General features: G+C 42.0%; 1 protein-coding gene across 3 annotated transcripts in view; it reads left to right on the top strand.

Moving 5' to 3' along the window:
* The window catches only part of DCAF1 (DDB1 and CUL4 associated factor 1), a 60,099-nt gene that overhangs the window by 9,007 nt on the left and 35,317 nt on the right, over positions 1-15,775 (top strand). For all 3 annotated transcript variants that reach the window (XM_082214472.1, XM_082214471.1, XM_082214470.1), the window contains exons 2-7: positions 7,131-7,248; positions 7,769-7,845; positions 9,151-9,224; positions 10,007-10,120; positions 13,711-13,848; positions 14,870-15,343. In XM_082214472.1, coding sequence (XP_082070598.1) covers positions 7,139-7,248; positions 7,769-7,845; positions 9,151-9,224; positions 10,007-10,120; positions 13,711-13,848; positions 14,870-15,343 — 987 coding nt within the window. In that variant the 5' untranslated portion in view covers positions 7,131-7,138. The remainder of the gene's footprint in view (positions 1-7,130; positions 7,249-7,768; positions 7,846-9,150; positions 9,225-10,006; positions 10,121-13,710; positions 13,849-14,869; positions 15,344-15,775) is intronic.

Here is a 15,775-nt window from a genome sequence, read left to right as displayed (position 1 = left end):
AGAGAAGCGGACACGGAGCAATGGATCCAAACTACAAGAAAGAAGATTCCACCTAAACATTAGGAAGAGCTTCCTGACAGTAAGAGCTGTTCGACAGTGGAGTTTGCTGCCAAGGAGTGTGGTGGAGTCTCCTACTTTGGAGGTCTTTAAGCAGAGGCTTGACAACCATATGTCAGGAGTGCTCTGATGGTGTTTCCTGCTTGGCAGGGGGTTGGACTCGATGGCCCTTGTGGTCTCTTCCAACTCTTATGATTCTATGATTCTATGTTAATATATTAGCAGGATTTTTTTTAAAAACACACACTTGTAATGTATGGAGAATGTTTAAATAAGGAAGTAATTAGAGATAAAGACATGCACAAATGAAAATAACACAAAGATACCAGGGGAGGGAGTGAAGGGAAGTCAGGGGAATCGATGAATCCCAAAATATGGATTAATATTAAGAGTGAATATAGATGTTTTGTTTTTTCTTTTTCAATGTAATGATTGTTTATTAAGAAAATTAATAAAAAAACTTTTTTTTAAAAAAAAGCTGCTAACAGTCATTCATTCTCTCTTTTGCATGCACACACAGGTGTATGTAGGTACATACTTGCATTTGCATATGTAACACACGCAGAGAGGCACACTTAGTTGAAGTTGTGTTCCTTTGGCTTTCTGTATGGGAAAGACGAGCGGGACGTGGGTGGCGCTATGGTCTAAACCACAGAGCCTAGGGCTTGCCCATCAGAAGGTCAGCAGTTCGAATCCCCACGATGGGGTGAGCTGCTGTTGCTCGGTCCCTGCTCCTGCCAACCTAGCAATTCAAAAGCACATCAAAGTGCAAATAGATAAATAGGTACCGCTCTGGCGGGAAGGTAAATGGCGTTCCTGTGTGCTGCTCGCCAGAAGTGGCTTAGTCATGCTGGCCACATAACCCGGAAAAACTGTCTGCAGACAAACACCGGCTCCCTCAGCCTATAGAACGTGAAGAGTGCACAACCCCAGAGTTGTCCACAACTGGACCTAACGGTCAGGGGTACCTTTACCTTTACCTTTTATGGGAAAGATGAAGGAAGCCTTTGGGAACAGCCAGTGTTAGAAATTAGCCAGGCACCAGACATGGGTCCAAATGCAACCACAAGGAGATCTCTGGGTGCCAGGTTTGCAACTGGGGAAAGCAAAAAGTCACTTAGAGAAGGATCTGAAGTATTTTCCTTGAAACTTATATTTGTTTTATTCTGGATTGTTGTATTTGATGTTTTAATGTGTTGTAAACTGCTTAGAGATTTGTTCTTTAAAATATAAAGCAGTATAGAAACGAAATTAATAATAATCTCCAGTGGGGGGGGGGGGAATGGTGCCTAAATATTTCGTTGTGGCAACTGTAACCTAGGTTTAAAGCGCCATTCAGTGATTAGATTATATAGCTGAGTTTCTAACACTGGAAACAGCTGCCTCAGGGCACCCTGAGGCAGTGGTTTCCAACTGTCTGTTTTCTTCACCCTGTGCCTTGTTTCAAGGCACTCAGTAAGACTTCTCTTCTTCCCAGTGTAACTATCCTGGTGATAATTGCCAGCTCTTAGGTAAGTGGCAAGTCCATTGGAAACTGCACAAGTAGCCCCATAGTATGCTTTCAAGCAAAACTGTTTCTTAGGAAAGGAAGATTCAACTTCTTCATTGCTTAAAACAATAACTTCTTTAGTATAGGGATGCTTGCAATTTCATCTAATTAGGTCACATAAATGGACCTAAACACCTCCCACTCATTGCAGTGTATTAAATGTACTGTACAAACGTTGGGGTTTCTCGTGCAGCTGTGAACATCAGCTGTGACTATACTTCATTTGATATTGGAAAACTTGCTGGACTAGAGAGTTTACAGATTAACAAAAGACACCTGTTACCTGTATAATACTTTGGACAAAACATTGCTTTGGCATGGAATTAATCCTTTGATCTCAGGGGTGAGTGGATATGTGTGTGTGTTGATTATTGTTGTGTGCAGCCTTTGAGCTCACATTCCCTTGCCAAGGTTTTTTTTACAGCTGTATTTGAAGCTAATCTATGAAATTGCATATTATTATAATTCAAACTATGTAACCAAATAAATAATTGGTCAAGTATATGGATTGATCCTGTTGTCATTGGCCCTTCCTGTTTTTAGAAAGCAACTTGCTTAGCCCAGGGGTTGCAGGGTGAATGAATTGGCAGAACACAGAAGCAAATACTATAGTGTGCCTTGCACTGTTCAGTGTTCAAAATCTTTCAAATTAAGATTCTTGTCTTCCCTCCTCCCCAGTCTTTCCCTAAATGACTCATCAGATATCTAGATATTTGTGATTCTTGGGCTGTGTATTATAACTGCTACTTTCTGATGTACTGCCAATATATTCACAGCTGTCTTCTGCTTTTGCACTTAGAATAATGTCTGATAAAGTGGGAAGAGGGATCTGTTTGTGGATGGGAAAAGCTCTATAAAGTGCAGATTGCCTTTCAGGAAACAGTATATCAGTGAGATAGAAAGCTATGCATTGAGTGTGGCTTCTCCACCACTGTGGACTCAAGGCTCACTGGGAATGTATAGGATATGCTTACATTTCCCAGTATAAATAAGAACAGCACAGTGAAAATGTTACTGTTAAGCAGAAGGCACAGTAAGGAAGACTGATAATCACCTGAAAATGACAACTGAAAGTGAGCCAAATAAATTTGGTGTGGGCTGGGGAGCAATGAGGAATTGTACTGAATATCTTCAAGTATACCAAAGCAGGTATACTTACAAAATATGAAAAGTCCAGGAAGTTTGAAAACAGGAACAGAACAGTTCTAAAAGTAGGACCCAGGATTATTTACTCCACTGAACAGTGTAGTTTCATAGGTTTGGGAAAGTGGCCAGTTGACTTTGCCATCTGCCAAATGAATACATGTTGTATGTGATCACAGCTGAATACTGTTGGATTCTTCAGCAGACTAGGAAAATATTACTGAATCTGTCCTGATTTTAGACAGTTGTGTGCCTCATATTATGGGCAGAATCCAACACTGCATGTAGACTTCCAGTCATGCAACAAAAATTTACCTTCTCTCATCCCAAGCACCCTTAAAATCTGCCCACTGCAGGTGTGCAGGTGTGTGAGGAGTCAGCAGGGTTCTAGCTGAAGAGTCTGCACAGGTTTGTTTGGAAGAGGGTGATTCTTAAGATATCTTGATACAATACATTTTTAAAGCCCCAGGGGTCAACAGTCTGTGGATCATAGTCTAAACCGTTGGTTTAATTTTATGTATTTGGTGATGGTGAGAAGCAGAAATGGACAGAGCAATGGAAAGCAAAGCAGGGTATTAGTTAGACTTCTAGGAAACCTGATGTGTTCCTCCTCTGGCAACCTGCTCTGTGGCAACCTACTCTGTGGAGAGTAGGGGTGGAAAAATGAAAAAGTTTGGATGTAGTGAGCATGAATGACTTGCTGGGTCTGATTTTCCAGGATGGGACACAGCTGGCATAAAGTGCTTGATCAAGAAGCACACTCAAGCTGTCTGCTTGATTCTGAAAGTGGGAGTGCGTTCTCATCCAAAACAAATTGAACATTTAATTTGGGCTTGGTGGAACCCCCACCACCCCACCAGCAGTATTTTTGTTCCGTCTGGGTTTTCAAGGTGCTGTTAGTAACACCAGGAGTCCTCTGTAATAAAACCCCTCTAGGTTTTGGTAGGGGACGCGGGTGGCGCTGTGGGTGAAACCATAGAGCCTAGGGCTTGCCAATCAGAAGGTTGGCGGTTCGAATCCCCGCGACGGGGTGAGCTCCCGTTGCTCAGTGCCTGCTCCTGCCAACCTAGCAGTTCAAAAGCACGAAGTGCAAATAGATAAATAGGTACTGCTCCGGTGGGAAGGTAAACGGTGTTTCCGTGCACTGCTCTGGTTCACCAGAAGCGGCTTAGTCATGCTGGCCACATGACCTGGAAGCTGTACGCCAGCTCCCTCAGCCAATAAAGTGAGATAAGCGCCACAACCCCAGAGTCGTCTGCGACTGGACCTAACAGTTTACCTTTAGGTTTTGGTAGCCCTTTCTGTGTGGCACTTGTCAGAAGAAGTTCAGTAGCTGTGTGATGGGCTGCTGTTTCCAGTGGAGTTGGTCTGCAATTTTATGAGAGTTCATTTGAGAGAGGCCTTCATGAATAAATGCTAGCCTAACATGGCAGCTTTTAAAAAGAATTAATACTTAGTTAAGACTGACTTAAAGGCTCAAGTTTTATTGTAATAAACTCCCTAACTATAATCTATTCTCTTCTGTGGGTCCACAGTTTCACTTGCTGACATCACCACCATAGCAAATGTTTCCAGCCTCTGATGAATGTGATGTGCACCAGCTTTCCTCTCTGCTTCCAAGCTAGGGAGGATTTGTGTGGGGCTTTGGTGACTCTGAAAGCCCATTATTTATTTTGTATTTATTAATAATTATTTCATAGAATCATAGAATCATAGAGTTGGAAGAGACCACAAGGGCCATCGAGTCCAACTCCCTGCCAAGCAGGAAACACCATCAGAGCACTCCTGACATATGGTTGTCAAGCCTCTGCTTAAAGACCTCCAAAGTAGGAGACTCCACCACACTCCTTGGCAGCAAATTCCACTGTCGAACAGCTCTTACTGTCAGGAAGTTCTTCCTAATGTTTAGGTGGAATCTTCTTTCTTGTAGTTTGCATCCATTGCTCCGTGTCCGCTTCTCTGGAGCAGCAGAAAACAACCTTTCTCCCTCCTTTATGTGACATCCTTTTATATATTTGAACATGGCTATCATATCACCCCTTAACCTCCTCTTCTCCAGGCTAAACATGCCCAGCTCCCTTAGCCATTCCTCATAAGGCATCGTTTCCAGGCCTTTGACCATTTTGGTTGCCCTCCTCTGGACACGTTCCAGTTTGTCAGTGTCCTTCTTGAATTGTGGTGCCCAGAACTGGACACAGTACTCCAGGTGAGGTCTGACCAGAGCAGAATACAGTGGCACTATTACTTCCCTTGATCTAGATGCTATACTCCTATTGATGCAGCCCAGAATTGCATTGGCTTTTTTAGCTGCCACATTATTATTATTAATAATATTAATAAAATTAATATATTATTATTATTTATTGATAATAACTATTTTTATTTTATTAAATTAATATACTACCCTCCATCAGCAGATCACATGGAGGTTTGTAGTATAAAAACACAGAAATACATAATATAATAACAAACAATAATAACAAATAATAACAAAGAAAACAATACCCGCCCCACTATAAAAGGCCATAGATTGTTTAGTTAGCCAAAGGCCTGGGAGAAGCGGAATGTTTTCTCCTGGTGCCTATAACTGTAGGGGCAATTTTGACTCCCTCCCCAGCTCCAAAATTGGGAGGAAGGTTGGAGATAATTGAGTATGTTTCTTAGGAAAACGGGGTGGGGGAAGGAATGGTGGTTTACCTATATTAAATGTGACTAGAGTATGTATTTAGAAAAGAGTGGAGATGATTTTGGTGCTATGAGTGCCATGAATATAGGAAGTCAAGCCATTGGCCCATCTCTTTCTGTATTGTCTATACTGACTGGCATTGGCTCTAGGGTTTCAGACAGCACATTACCAGCCCTACCTAGAGATGCCAGGATTTGAACTGAGGACCTTCTGATGTTTTACCACTTTATCACAGCCCTTCCTCATAGAAACATGGTGACAAACTGATGAACCCTAACCTTCCTCTCTTGAGTTAGTAAGGGAAGCTGGGGGGTGGGAGGATATTATTATTATTTGCCATTGCTGTTCCAAGTGCCTTGCAAGGTAGTGACGAATTAGCAAGATGCAGCTCTTTTCTAGCTTGAAGCTGCTGTGGGGAATAGGTCATCCTCACTGGGTTTCTGAGGTCCTTGGCAAGGGAAATCCCTATATGCTGTCTCCACATCCAAGCTGGAGGTGAATGCTGGGGCTTGTTTTTACAGGAAGGGTCCCCTTGCCCCACCTGCTTTCCAAAATTGGAACTAAAGGCGAAAGCAGGATATGTTCTCTGTATTTTGGCAGCACAATGAAAGGTGGCACAATGGGTCAGTGCTTCTGGCTATTAACCAGAAGTTTGGTGGTTCAAGCCCACCCAAGGATGGCTGTGAGCAGGATTCCTGCACTGAAGGGCGTTGGACTAGATGACCTTGGTGTTCCCTTCCAGCTGTACAATTCTATTATATTTTTATATGTGCTGGAAGCCGCTCAGAGTGGCTGGGGCAACCTAGCCAGATGGGTGAGGTACAGTGGAACCTCAGGTTACATACACTTCAGGTTACAGACTTCGCTAACCCAGAAATAGTACCTCGGGTTAAGAACTTTGCTTCAGGATGAGAACAGAAATCGTGCTCCGGCGGCGCAGCAGCAGCAGGAGGCCCCGTTAGCTAAAGTGGTCCCTCAAGTTAAGAACAGTTTCAGGTTAAGAACGGACCTCCGGAATGAATTAAGTACGTAACCAGAGGTACCACTGTATAAATAATAAAATTATTGTCATTTAATTCTAAGATTTGGGAAAGTCACAGAGTCATGGTCACTGCATATTTTTGACTGGACGCCAAAGCCAGCCTAATGTTGTGGATCTCTGTTCTGCTCTTCTTTGGAAAGCTCAGAGAGGTTTACTTGTATCTGCCAAGATACACTGTTCATCCAGACATTTATTAGGTCCGCTCAGACTTAATTTAAATGATGCTTCAGTACTGAATACTCCCAGGCGATTCACATTGCCGTTAAAAAACACCACAATTGGCCTTTCTTGAACAGTATTTGAGTCTTCAAAGAAACAGATCATTGAACCATTTTACAAGTCCAGTTTCTGTCCTTAACTCAAGGGTCCTTTTGAACTCTTTGTCCGTCATTATACAATGTGTCATCTGCCTAGAGTTGTACAATTTTATTTGCCAGGGGCAGGGAAATTGTGAAAATCACCTCATCTACCCAGCTTAATTTAATTGTTCTTAGTAGGAAGTAGACCCCGTTAATTTCAGTGCGATTTGCTTAGGGCTGCAGCATTCGTGTGCTTTTAAAAACTCAGATTTTTCAATTTTTGTTTGAGAAGTAATGCCTTTGAGAGCTGAGCTCCTTTCCAGTTGGTACTGATTTCCTCCCTTCCACCTTTAGGGTGAGTCATGACTTCATGTTCTGAACTTGTGGATTCCAAGGCTGAGCTTACTGCTTTGCTGGAGCAGTGGGAAAAAGAGCATGGCAGTGGGCAAGATATTGTTCCTATCCTTACTCGGTAAGTACAGTTGTTCAGAAGTGCAGTTACACAAGCAATGCTATACTCAGTCCTGCTTGCAACCTGCCTACCCAGTGAGGCTTTTCTGAAACAAGGAGGGGCAGAGTGTCATGAAAAAATTATGGCAGAAAAACAAGGACTTCAAGAGTCCTTAGTTGCAAGTGTCTAGCAATCATCTATAATTTTTTGATGATACTTCCCAACATAGAAACCCAACAAATATTAAAGGACAGCAGATGTTAACATAAATGCTTTCTTTATTGTCTTCTGGGTTCCTGTGTTGGTGGCTGCCTTGTGAGGGCAGACATCACCCATTTATTACAAGGCAGCATAGACCTTGTTTCAGCAGGGTGTAGCACTTCAGGGTCTCATTTATTTCCTTTGCTGAATTACTGCTGTGTGTCTCAGTCATCTGCAGTACAATTGGAACGTGGGTGGGTGAGTGGTTTTTGAAGTTCTTTAGCAGCGTTCACTCTGAGGGGGATTTCAAGTGGCTCATGTTTCTTCACCCCCTTTCTAGAATGTCGGAATTGATTGAGAAGGAGACAGAAGAGTACCGCAAGCGAGATCCGGATCCATTTGATGATAGGCACCCTGGTAAGATGCATTGAGAGCATGCAAATCCACTGTGACTTCATTCTTGCTCGTGTTGTAAACGAGAGAGAGGGTGGGAAGGCCAAGACCGCAGAGGTGTAGCTCCACAAAGTTTATCTGCTAGGATGGCACTCAGATTTCTCTCCAGTTCTTGACACATTTCAACAATTCCTTTCAGAATTTGCCCTTCCATCTACTTTAGAAATAATGCATATAAAGGGGGTGGGGGTGGGCATACCTCACACAGTGAAAAGCCATAGTCACGTTTTTTGTTCTGACACTTGCTGAGCTTCTGAATTCCTTTTAGCGGCTCAGTCTGTAAGTGGTGTAGCAAAGAGGTGGGGAACCTTTGCATGCACCCACCCCTCATCAAACACTGCTGGTGGTCAAGGATGATGGGAGTTATAGTTCAACAGCATCCGGATGGTTGCATGTTCCTCACTTTCGGTTTAGTGGTTTCTCAGGCCGGTGATATCTATTTAAACAAATTAGGAATAAAATGAAAGCGGACTTGAATTTATTGTGAGAGGCCTGGAATGAAAAATGAGAGAATCAGCTGTCGCAGAGCAAATAGAAGGCAGTTTTCCAGCTCATTTAAACCTTCCTACTTATATCTTGTTAAGGTTGATCAAACATAATTTACAGATGTGCACATACCAGATACCATGAAGATAATTTGAAAGAAATGTGAGGGATTCTACTTTATACTGGAATGGCACACAGGTCAAGGCAATGATACACCATATGAGGTGGGACTGCCTAGCCTTATCTTGCTTTTGGATCAGTGTTACCAAGCGGATTAAGTTAGCGTTGCAATCTTCTCTTCCTTTTTCTGTGTATGCTGTACTTTTTGTCCTTGGGGTTTATTGGGTGGTCAGCAAGTTGGATTAGGAGGTGAGATTTAATATGTTGAGATTTTTTTTTTATTAGGTCTAGACATTTCAGTTCTTGGATATTTTAATAGAAAGAATGACAGTTAGTGCAATTATAATGCATTACTGTTTCCAGTTCAGTTTTCTAAATACTCCTAATGTGTAATTTGCCTTGACTATCTTTTTTTGCTTGATTGTTTATAATTCTGTGAACTATGTGCTTTGCATTAAACGTAAGGTTTGTTTTCTACATGTAAAACATTTTTTAAAATGTTACTCAGAATGCATTTAGAGAAAAGTGACATGTGAAGCATTCTTTCACTTCTAGCTAGAAAATTTAGCCATGCCTTTTAATTTGCATGCTACATACTTTGCTATTTATTATTGCTAATCAAGTGTGGAAGACAAGCTGATATTCTTGTCCATCTCTTTCTAGGTCGGGCAGATCCAAAATGTATGCTTGGCCACTTGCTGAGGATACTCTTCAAGAACGACGATTTTATGAATGCAGTGGGTTTGCCCTTTACATTTTTCCATAGATTTGCACATCAGGACTGCTAGGAACTTTTCATTATTATTTTACTCAGTCATCTTTTTGCCTTGAGTTAGGGGTACCAGAGTGATCATTTTCTTTTAGCTTTGCTGTGTGCTTAATTAGGAATGTACCTTCCAAGAATTGATATAAAATCTTTCTAAGCCTGACTTGTACAAGTCACAACAGCAAGAGTATAAACGAGAGCCTTCTGTTTGTTAACTTAATATGCATACCTGCAGAAGCTTCTTAAGAACAAAACAAAAACAAAACGGTCTTTGTGCCTTGTCTGGCTCTTCCAGGAAAGTGTAGATTCAATTTGGCTGTTGGAATTCTTGCAGACTGTGTGGTCTGAGAGGATTTGTAGACAATGACAAATACATTTAAAATTTATTTTTTATTTAAGCTGGTCCTGCTAGCTAGAGATGATGGGAGTTGTAGTCCAAAACCAGCTAGAGACGCAAGTTTGGGAAACCCTGTTCTAGTGTAATATGGGAGGTGGTGCTGGGGGCTTCAGAGAAAAGGAGGAATTGATGAAAAAGGCCTCCATCAATGGGAGCCAACAATGGATCGTTGTTGCTTCCATTCACAGAAGGGTACCTCAGGCTCTAAGCCATAATAAATTGGCTTCATTCAGAATAAGGGAGGAAATCTTTAATATTTCTTGCAGTCCAATATGGCATGCTTATGCAACTTCTTTTTCTTATATGGACCATTTTTTAATAGACAATACTATTTAATTCTCTTTATCTCTTTTCAGCTGGTGAATGCTTATGTGATGACAAGCAGAGAACCACCTTTGAATACCGCTGCCTGTCGACTCCTTTTGGACATCATGCCTGGGCTGGAAACTGCTGTCGTCTTTCAGGAAAAGGTCTCAGATATAAGATGATGCTCACATAACCTTCCTGTTTACCATTTTAGTAGTCTCCACTCTCTCTGCTATTTCTAGAGACTTAGGTAGGCAGCAACTATGTTTCAAAGGAGTGAGAAATCAAAAATCTGTTTTAGGGCGCCTTAGAATCATAGAGTTGGAATAGACCACAAGAGCCATCGAGTCCAACCCCCTGCCAAGCAGGAAATACCATCAGAGCACTCCTGACATATGGTTGTCAAGCCTCTGCTTAAAGACCTCCAAAGTAGGAGACTCCACCACACTCCTTGGCAGCAAATTCCACTGTCGAACAGCTCTTACTGTCAGGAAGTTCTTCCTAATGTTTACGTGGAATCTTTTTTCTTGTAGTTTGGATCCATTGCTCTGTGTCCGCTTCTCTGGAGCAGCAGAAAACAACCTTTCTCCCTCCTCTATATGACATCCTTTTATATATTTGAACATGGCTATCATATCACCCCTTAACCTCCTCTTCTCCAGGCTAAACATGCCCAGCTCCCTTAGCCGTTCCTCATAAGGCATCGTTTCCAGGCCTTTGACCATTTTGGTTGCCCTCCTCTGGACACGTTCCAGTTTGTCAGTGTCCTTCTTGAACTGTGGTGCCAAGAACTGGACACAGTACTCCAGGTGAGGTCTGACCAGAGCAGAATACAGTGGCACTATTACTTCCCTTGATCTAGATGCTATACTCCTATTGATGCAGCCCAGAATTGCATTGGCTTTTTTAGCTGCCGCCTCACACTGTTGCGTCATGTCAAGTTTGTGGTCAACCAAGACTCCTAGATCCTTTTCACATGTACTGCTCTCAAGCCAGGTGTCACCCATCTTGTATTTGTGCCTCTCATTTTTTTTGCCCAAGTGCAATACTTTACATTTCTCCCTGTTAAAGTTCATCTTGTTTGTTTTGGCCCAGTTCTCTAATCTGTCCAGGTCGTTTTGAAGTGTGATCCTGTCCTCTGGGGTGTTAGCCACCCCTCCCAGTTTAGTGTCATCTGCAAATTTGATCAGGATGCCCTTGAGTCCATCATCCAAGTCGTTGATAAAGATGTTGAATAAGACCGGGCCCAAGACAGAACCCTGTGGCACCCCACTAGTCACTCTTCTCTCTTTTTTTTTTAAAAAAAAATATTTATTAGGGTTTCCAATTTTTTACAAACAAAAAGAAAAAAGCAAACATAAAAAACAAAACCACATAAATTTCACAACTTATTTTCTCATAACATATTTCCCCGACCTCCTCATACCTCCCCTTGTATACCCAGTTCAAATTATTTATACAGCAAATCCTTATCTCAAAGCATTACAGCTTAAAAAGAAAAAAAAAGAAAACACCTTATTTTCTCTCCAACATCTTAGATTATTATACCCACTAATCACTCTTCTCCAGGATGAAGAGGAACCATTGATGAGCACCCTTTGGGTTCGGTCAGTCAGCCAGTTACAAATCCACTGAGTGGTAGCATAGTCAAGACCGCATTTTACCAGCTTCTTTACAAGAATATCATGGGGCACCTTGTCGAATGCCTTGCTGAAATCAAGGTGGGCTACATCCACTGCGTTCCCTTCATCTACCAGCCTTGTAATTCTGTCAAAAAACGAGATCAGGTTAGTCTGACATGACTTATTTTTCAGAAATCCATGCTGACTATTGGTGATCACAGCATTCCTTTCTAGGTGCTCACAGACTGTTTGCTTAATGATCTGCTCCAGAATCTTCCCTGGTATTGATGTCAGACTGACTGGGTGATAATTATTTGGATCCTCTCTTTCCCCTTTTTGAAAATAGGGACAACATTTGCCCTCCTCCAGTCTGCCGGGACTTCGCCTGTTCTCCAGGAATTCTCAAAGATGACTGCCAGTGGTTCTGAGATCACATCTACCAGTTCTTTTAATACTCTTGGATGCAGTTCATCTGGCCCTGGAGACTTGAATACATCTAAACTAGCCAAGTATTCTTGTACTATCTCCTTAGTTATTCTGGGCTGTGTTTCCTCTGCTGAATCGTTTGCTCCAAATTCTTCAGTTCGGGCATTGTTTTCTTTATCAGAGAAGACTGAGGCAAAGAAGGCATTGAGGAGTTCAGCCCTTTCTGTGTCCCCTGTTTGCATTTCACCATCTTCTCCTCTGAGTGCCCCCACTGTTTCTTTGTTCTTCCTTTTGCTACGGACATACCCATAAAAGCCTTTTTTGTTGCTTTTAACCTCTCTAGCAAGCCTGAGTTCATTCTGTGCTTTAGCTTTTCTGACTTTGTGTCTACATGTGCTGGCTATTTGTTTGAATTCCTCTTTGGTGGTTTCCCCCCTTTTCCATTTTTTGTACACATCCTTTTTTAATCTTAACTCAGTTAAAAGTTCTTTAGATAGCCACCCTGGGCTTCTTTAGGCACCTTCCATGTTTCCGTCTCATTGGTATTGCCTGAAGTTGTGCTTTTAGTATCTCCCTCTTAACAAACTCCCAGCCATCATGAACTCCCTTTCCTTTTAGTATTACTGTCCATAGGATCTCACCCAGCACTTCCCTAAATTTTATGAAGTTTGCTTTCTTAAAGTCAAGAAATTGAGTCCTAGTATGCTTGGCTGCTCCTTTCCGCTGTATAGTAAACTTCAGAAGAGCATGATCACTCGCGCCTAATGATCCTTCCACTTCTACCCCACTAACCAGGTCATCAACATTGGTTAGGACCAGATCTAGGAGTCATTATGCCAGCTGTGTAAATTAGTTCACAAAATACAGCGTATAAATTTCACGAAAGTTACCAGCCTAAAAAAGTTTTTAATAGCCTTCTTGTCAATACAGATATGAATTTCAAATGGTACTTTCAGTCTCTCTGTCTCTCTCTCAAAAAAACAGGTTTTCCATGTTCTGTGGGTCTTTTACCATAAGGATGCAACTTTGAAAACTTGATCATGAGTTGAGGCTTACAGTTGTCTTCTGGGCTGTTTGCATGTCTCCCAAGAGAAACATTCTCAAACTTCCAAATACAATCCCCAACTTCAATATGTAGTGGGTAGCGGGAAGTGGATGATTCTTGCATGAAATTCCCGAGTTTATGTGACCAGGATCCAAAGAAGTGATCTGTGGTTAGAGAAAAAACGTCCTTTGCTGCATTTGCTGCAGCAGTTTGTGCTTCATGAAGGAGCAAATGGCTGTTCCGTTGAAAAAGTGACTTGTCCCTCACCAGTAGGTCATCCCACAGCAAGAATAACAAAAGGCTGCTAGTATATGCATATTAGCACTACTTCAGACCTTGATTATACATATGTACACAGTTCCATTGCTTAGTGGACCTTAGCTATTGTAAGTGTATAATAATAGTGTATTCTACTGTACACTCATATAATTACAGTGTGATCCTTGTGAAGTCAACAGAAGTGCTTCAGGATTACTGTGGATAATAATCCACATTAGGTGTTCTAGTTGGAAAACGCTGGCTTGCAGTTTGGAAAATGTAGGAGGACTTCAGATATTCCCCAGTTCTTGATAAATGTTATTTTTTTTCCTTTGTATATGGCTGTGGAGAGGAGAATTTATCTGCTCATATCTGTCCTTCTCCCCATCCCCACGAACTCTAGGAAGGCATAGTTGAGAATCTCTTCAAGTGGGCACGAGAGGCTGATCAACCTCTGAGGACATTTGCAACTGGATTGCTGGGAGGGGCCATGGAGAACCAAGACATTGCTGCTAACTACAGAGATGAGAATTCTCAGCTGGTAATACTCATGGCAAATCCGTCACACCCATTGTTAAAAGCAAACACTTGCAAAGCATAATTGAATCCTAAGACTTTGGGGGGGGGCTCATTCCTCACAGATGTGATTTCAGACGTTGCAGCGAATGATGGAAAACTGGAGGGGAATTTGCATGGTTCTGCTTTATAGGAAATTGCCATATTGTACTTGTCCTTTGCAAATGGAGGAAATAGATTCATATCGGAGTATTGATTCTTAACGTTTCTGCTCTTGGTAGCATATCTCATGCTTATCTGCCCTGTAGCTGGAAATGTGCTTGGTGTGGTGTGTTCATTTCAGAACCTGGAGCAAATGGAGTGATTTATTGTAAAGGTTTGGTTAAGTTTGTATACTGTCTGTCCACCAAATGTTGCCTAAGGCACTTTGCAACAATAGCACAAAAATCAAACACCTATACAAAATAATAAAAAACATAAAAACCAGAGCAGAGGAAACACTTCAGTAAAATCTGTAGAACAGCAAGCTAAAAGGGGTGTCGCGAACAGACAGGAACAAATGGGGAGTTGCCTTTAGAATATATGTTTTATTGTTGTAAGTCTCTTTGAGACCTGCACAGTGAAAAGCAGGATATAATTTTTAAAACTAACAAAACAAATTGAAAGACCGATTTCACATGTTAGCTGTGCAGATCATTGGTCATAGATGATTACATAGATTTGCCTGTAATCACGAAAGATCACCTGGCCTTTCTTCCCAGGTCCATTTCTCCCTGCTCTCCTACAGTAGACAGAAAATGAAAATGAACTGTCTTTGCATGGAAATGGCTTTAAACACAAAAACTATTTTTTTTAAAAAAACAAAACCCTCCCTCCCTCCTTGCCTTTGGTCCTGGGTTGTTTTTTTTTTTTTGGGGGGGGGGGCTGCTTCTCAATCAGAAGCCAGGATAAAAACGCCTTGTATTTCTCCTTCCCTGGTCTCCTGCGGGCTACTTGACTTGAACTTGCTTATGTGAAAGTGCTGCATCCTTTTCTTTTTGCAACAGGTGGCGTTTGTGCTTCAGCGCTTGAGAGAGCTGCAAGTGAATGAAGTGAACACGAAACACGAAAACAAGCGGCCCAGTCCTCGAAAAGTACCCTCAGACTCTCTGCTGCCTCTGGATGAAGAAGCTGTGGACATGGATTATGGGGAGATGGCTGTGGATGGCGAACAGGAGGAAGTTACCGGGGATATGGAAATCTCATTTAACCTTGACTCAAATCACAAGACTAGTAGTCGGGTGAACTCTGCCACAAAAAAGTCAGGGAAGCAACATGAAAGAGAGAATTTCCGGAAAGCAAAACAAAAACTTGGCTTCTCTTCGGAGCCGGAAAGGATGTTTGTTGAACTGTCTAACAGCAGCTGGTCAGAGATGTCTCCTTGGGTGATTGGCACGAACTATACGTTATACCCTTTGACCTCCGCTATAGAGCAAAGGTTAATTCTGCAGTATTTGACTCCCCTAGGGGAGTATCAAGAGGTAGGTATCCAAAAGGCAAGGAAACAAGCAATGTCTGGATGGGCTCCTTTTATGATCCAATTAAATTGTGTTGATGGGGGGGGGGGGTTGGAATGATGATGATGATTAAAATTTGTATATTGTCCTTTATCTGAAGATCACAGGGCAGTTCAGAATTCAAAAATTCAAAATGAGAATATAAAAAACCAAAAACAGAACAATCGCCCCCTCCCACAAATTCATTTAAAAAGGCCATAGAATGTTTAATCAGTCCAAGGCCTGGTTATAGAGAAATGATTTCACCTGGCACCTCAAGGTATGTAATGAAGGTAGCAGCCGAACCTTCCTGGGGACAACATGCCACCACAGAAAAGGTTGCCGCCCTCCAGACCTTGTGAGGGAGGCACATGAAGAAGGGCCTCAGGTGACGGGCTTAATTGCTTGAAGATGTGT

Source organism: Podarcis vaucheri, assembly GCF_965113315.1.
Source record: "Podarcis vaucheri genome assembly, chromosome: 2".
Classification (NCBI taxonomy): Eukaryota; Metazoa; Chordata; class Lepidosauria; order Squamata; family Lacertidae; genus Podarcis; species Podarcis vaucheri.
This window is presented reverse-complemented; position numbering and strand designations above follow the sequence as displayed.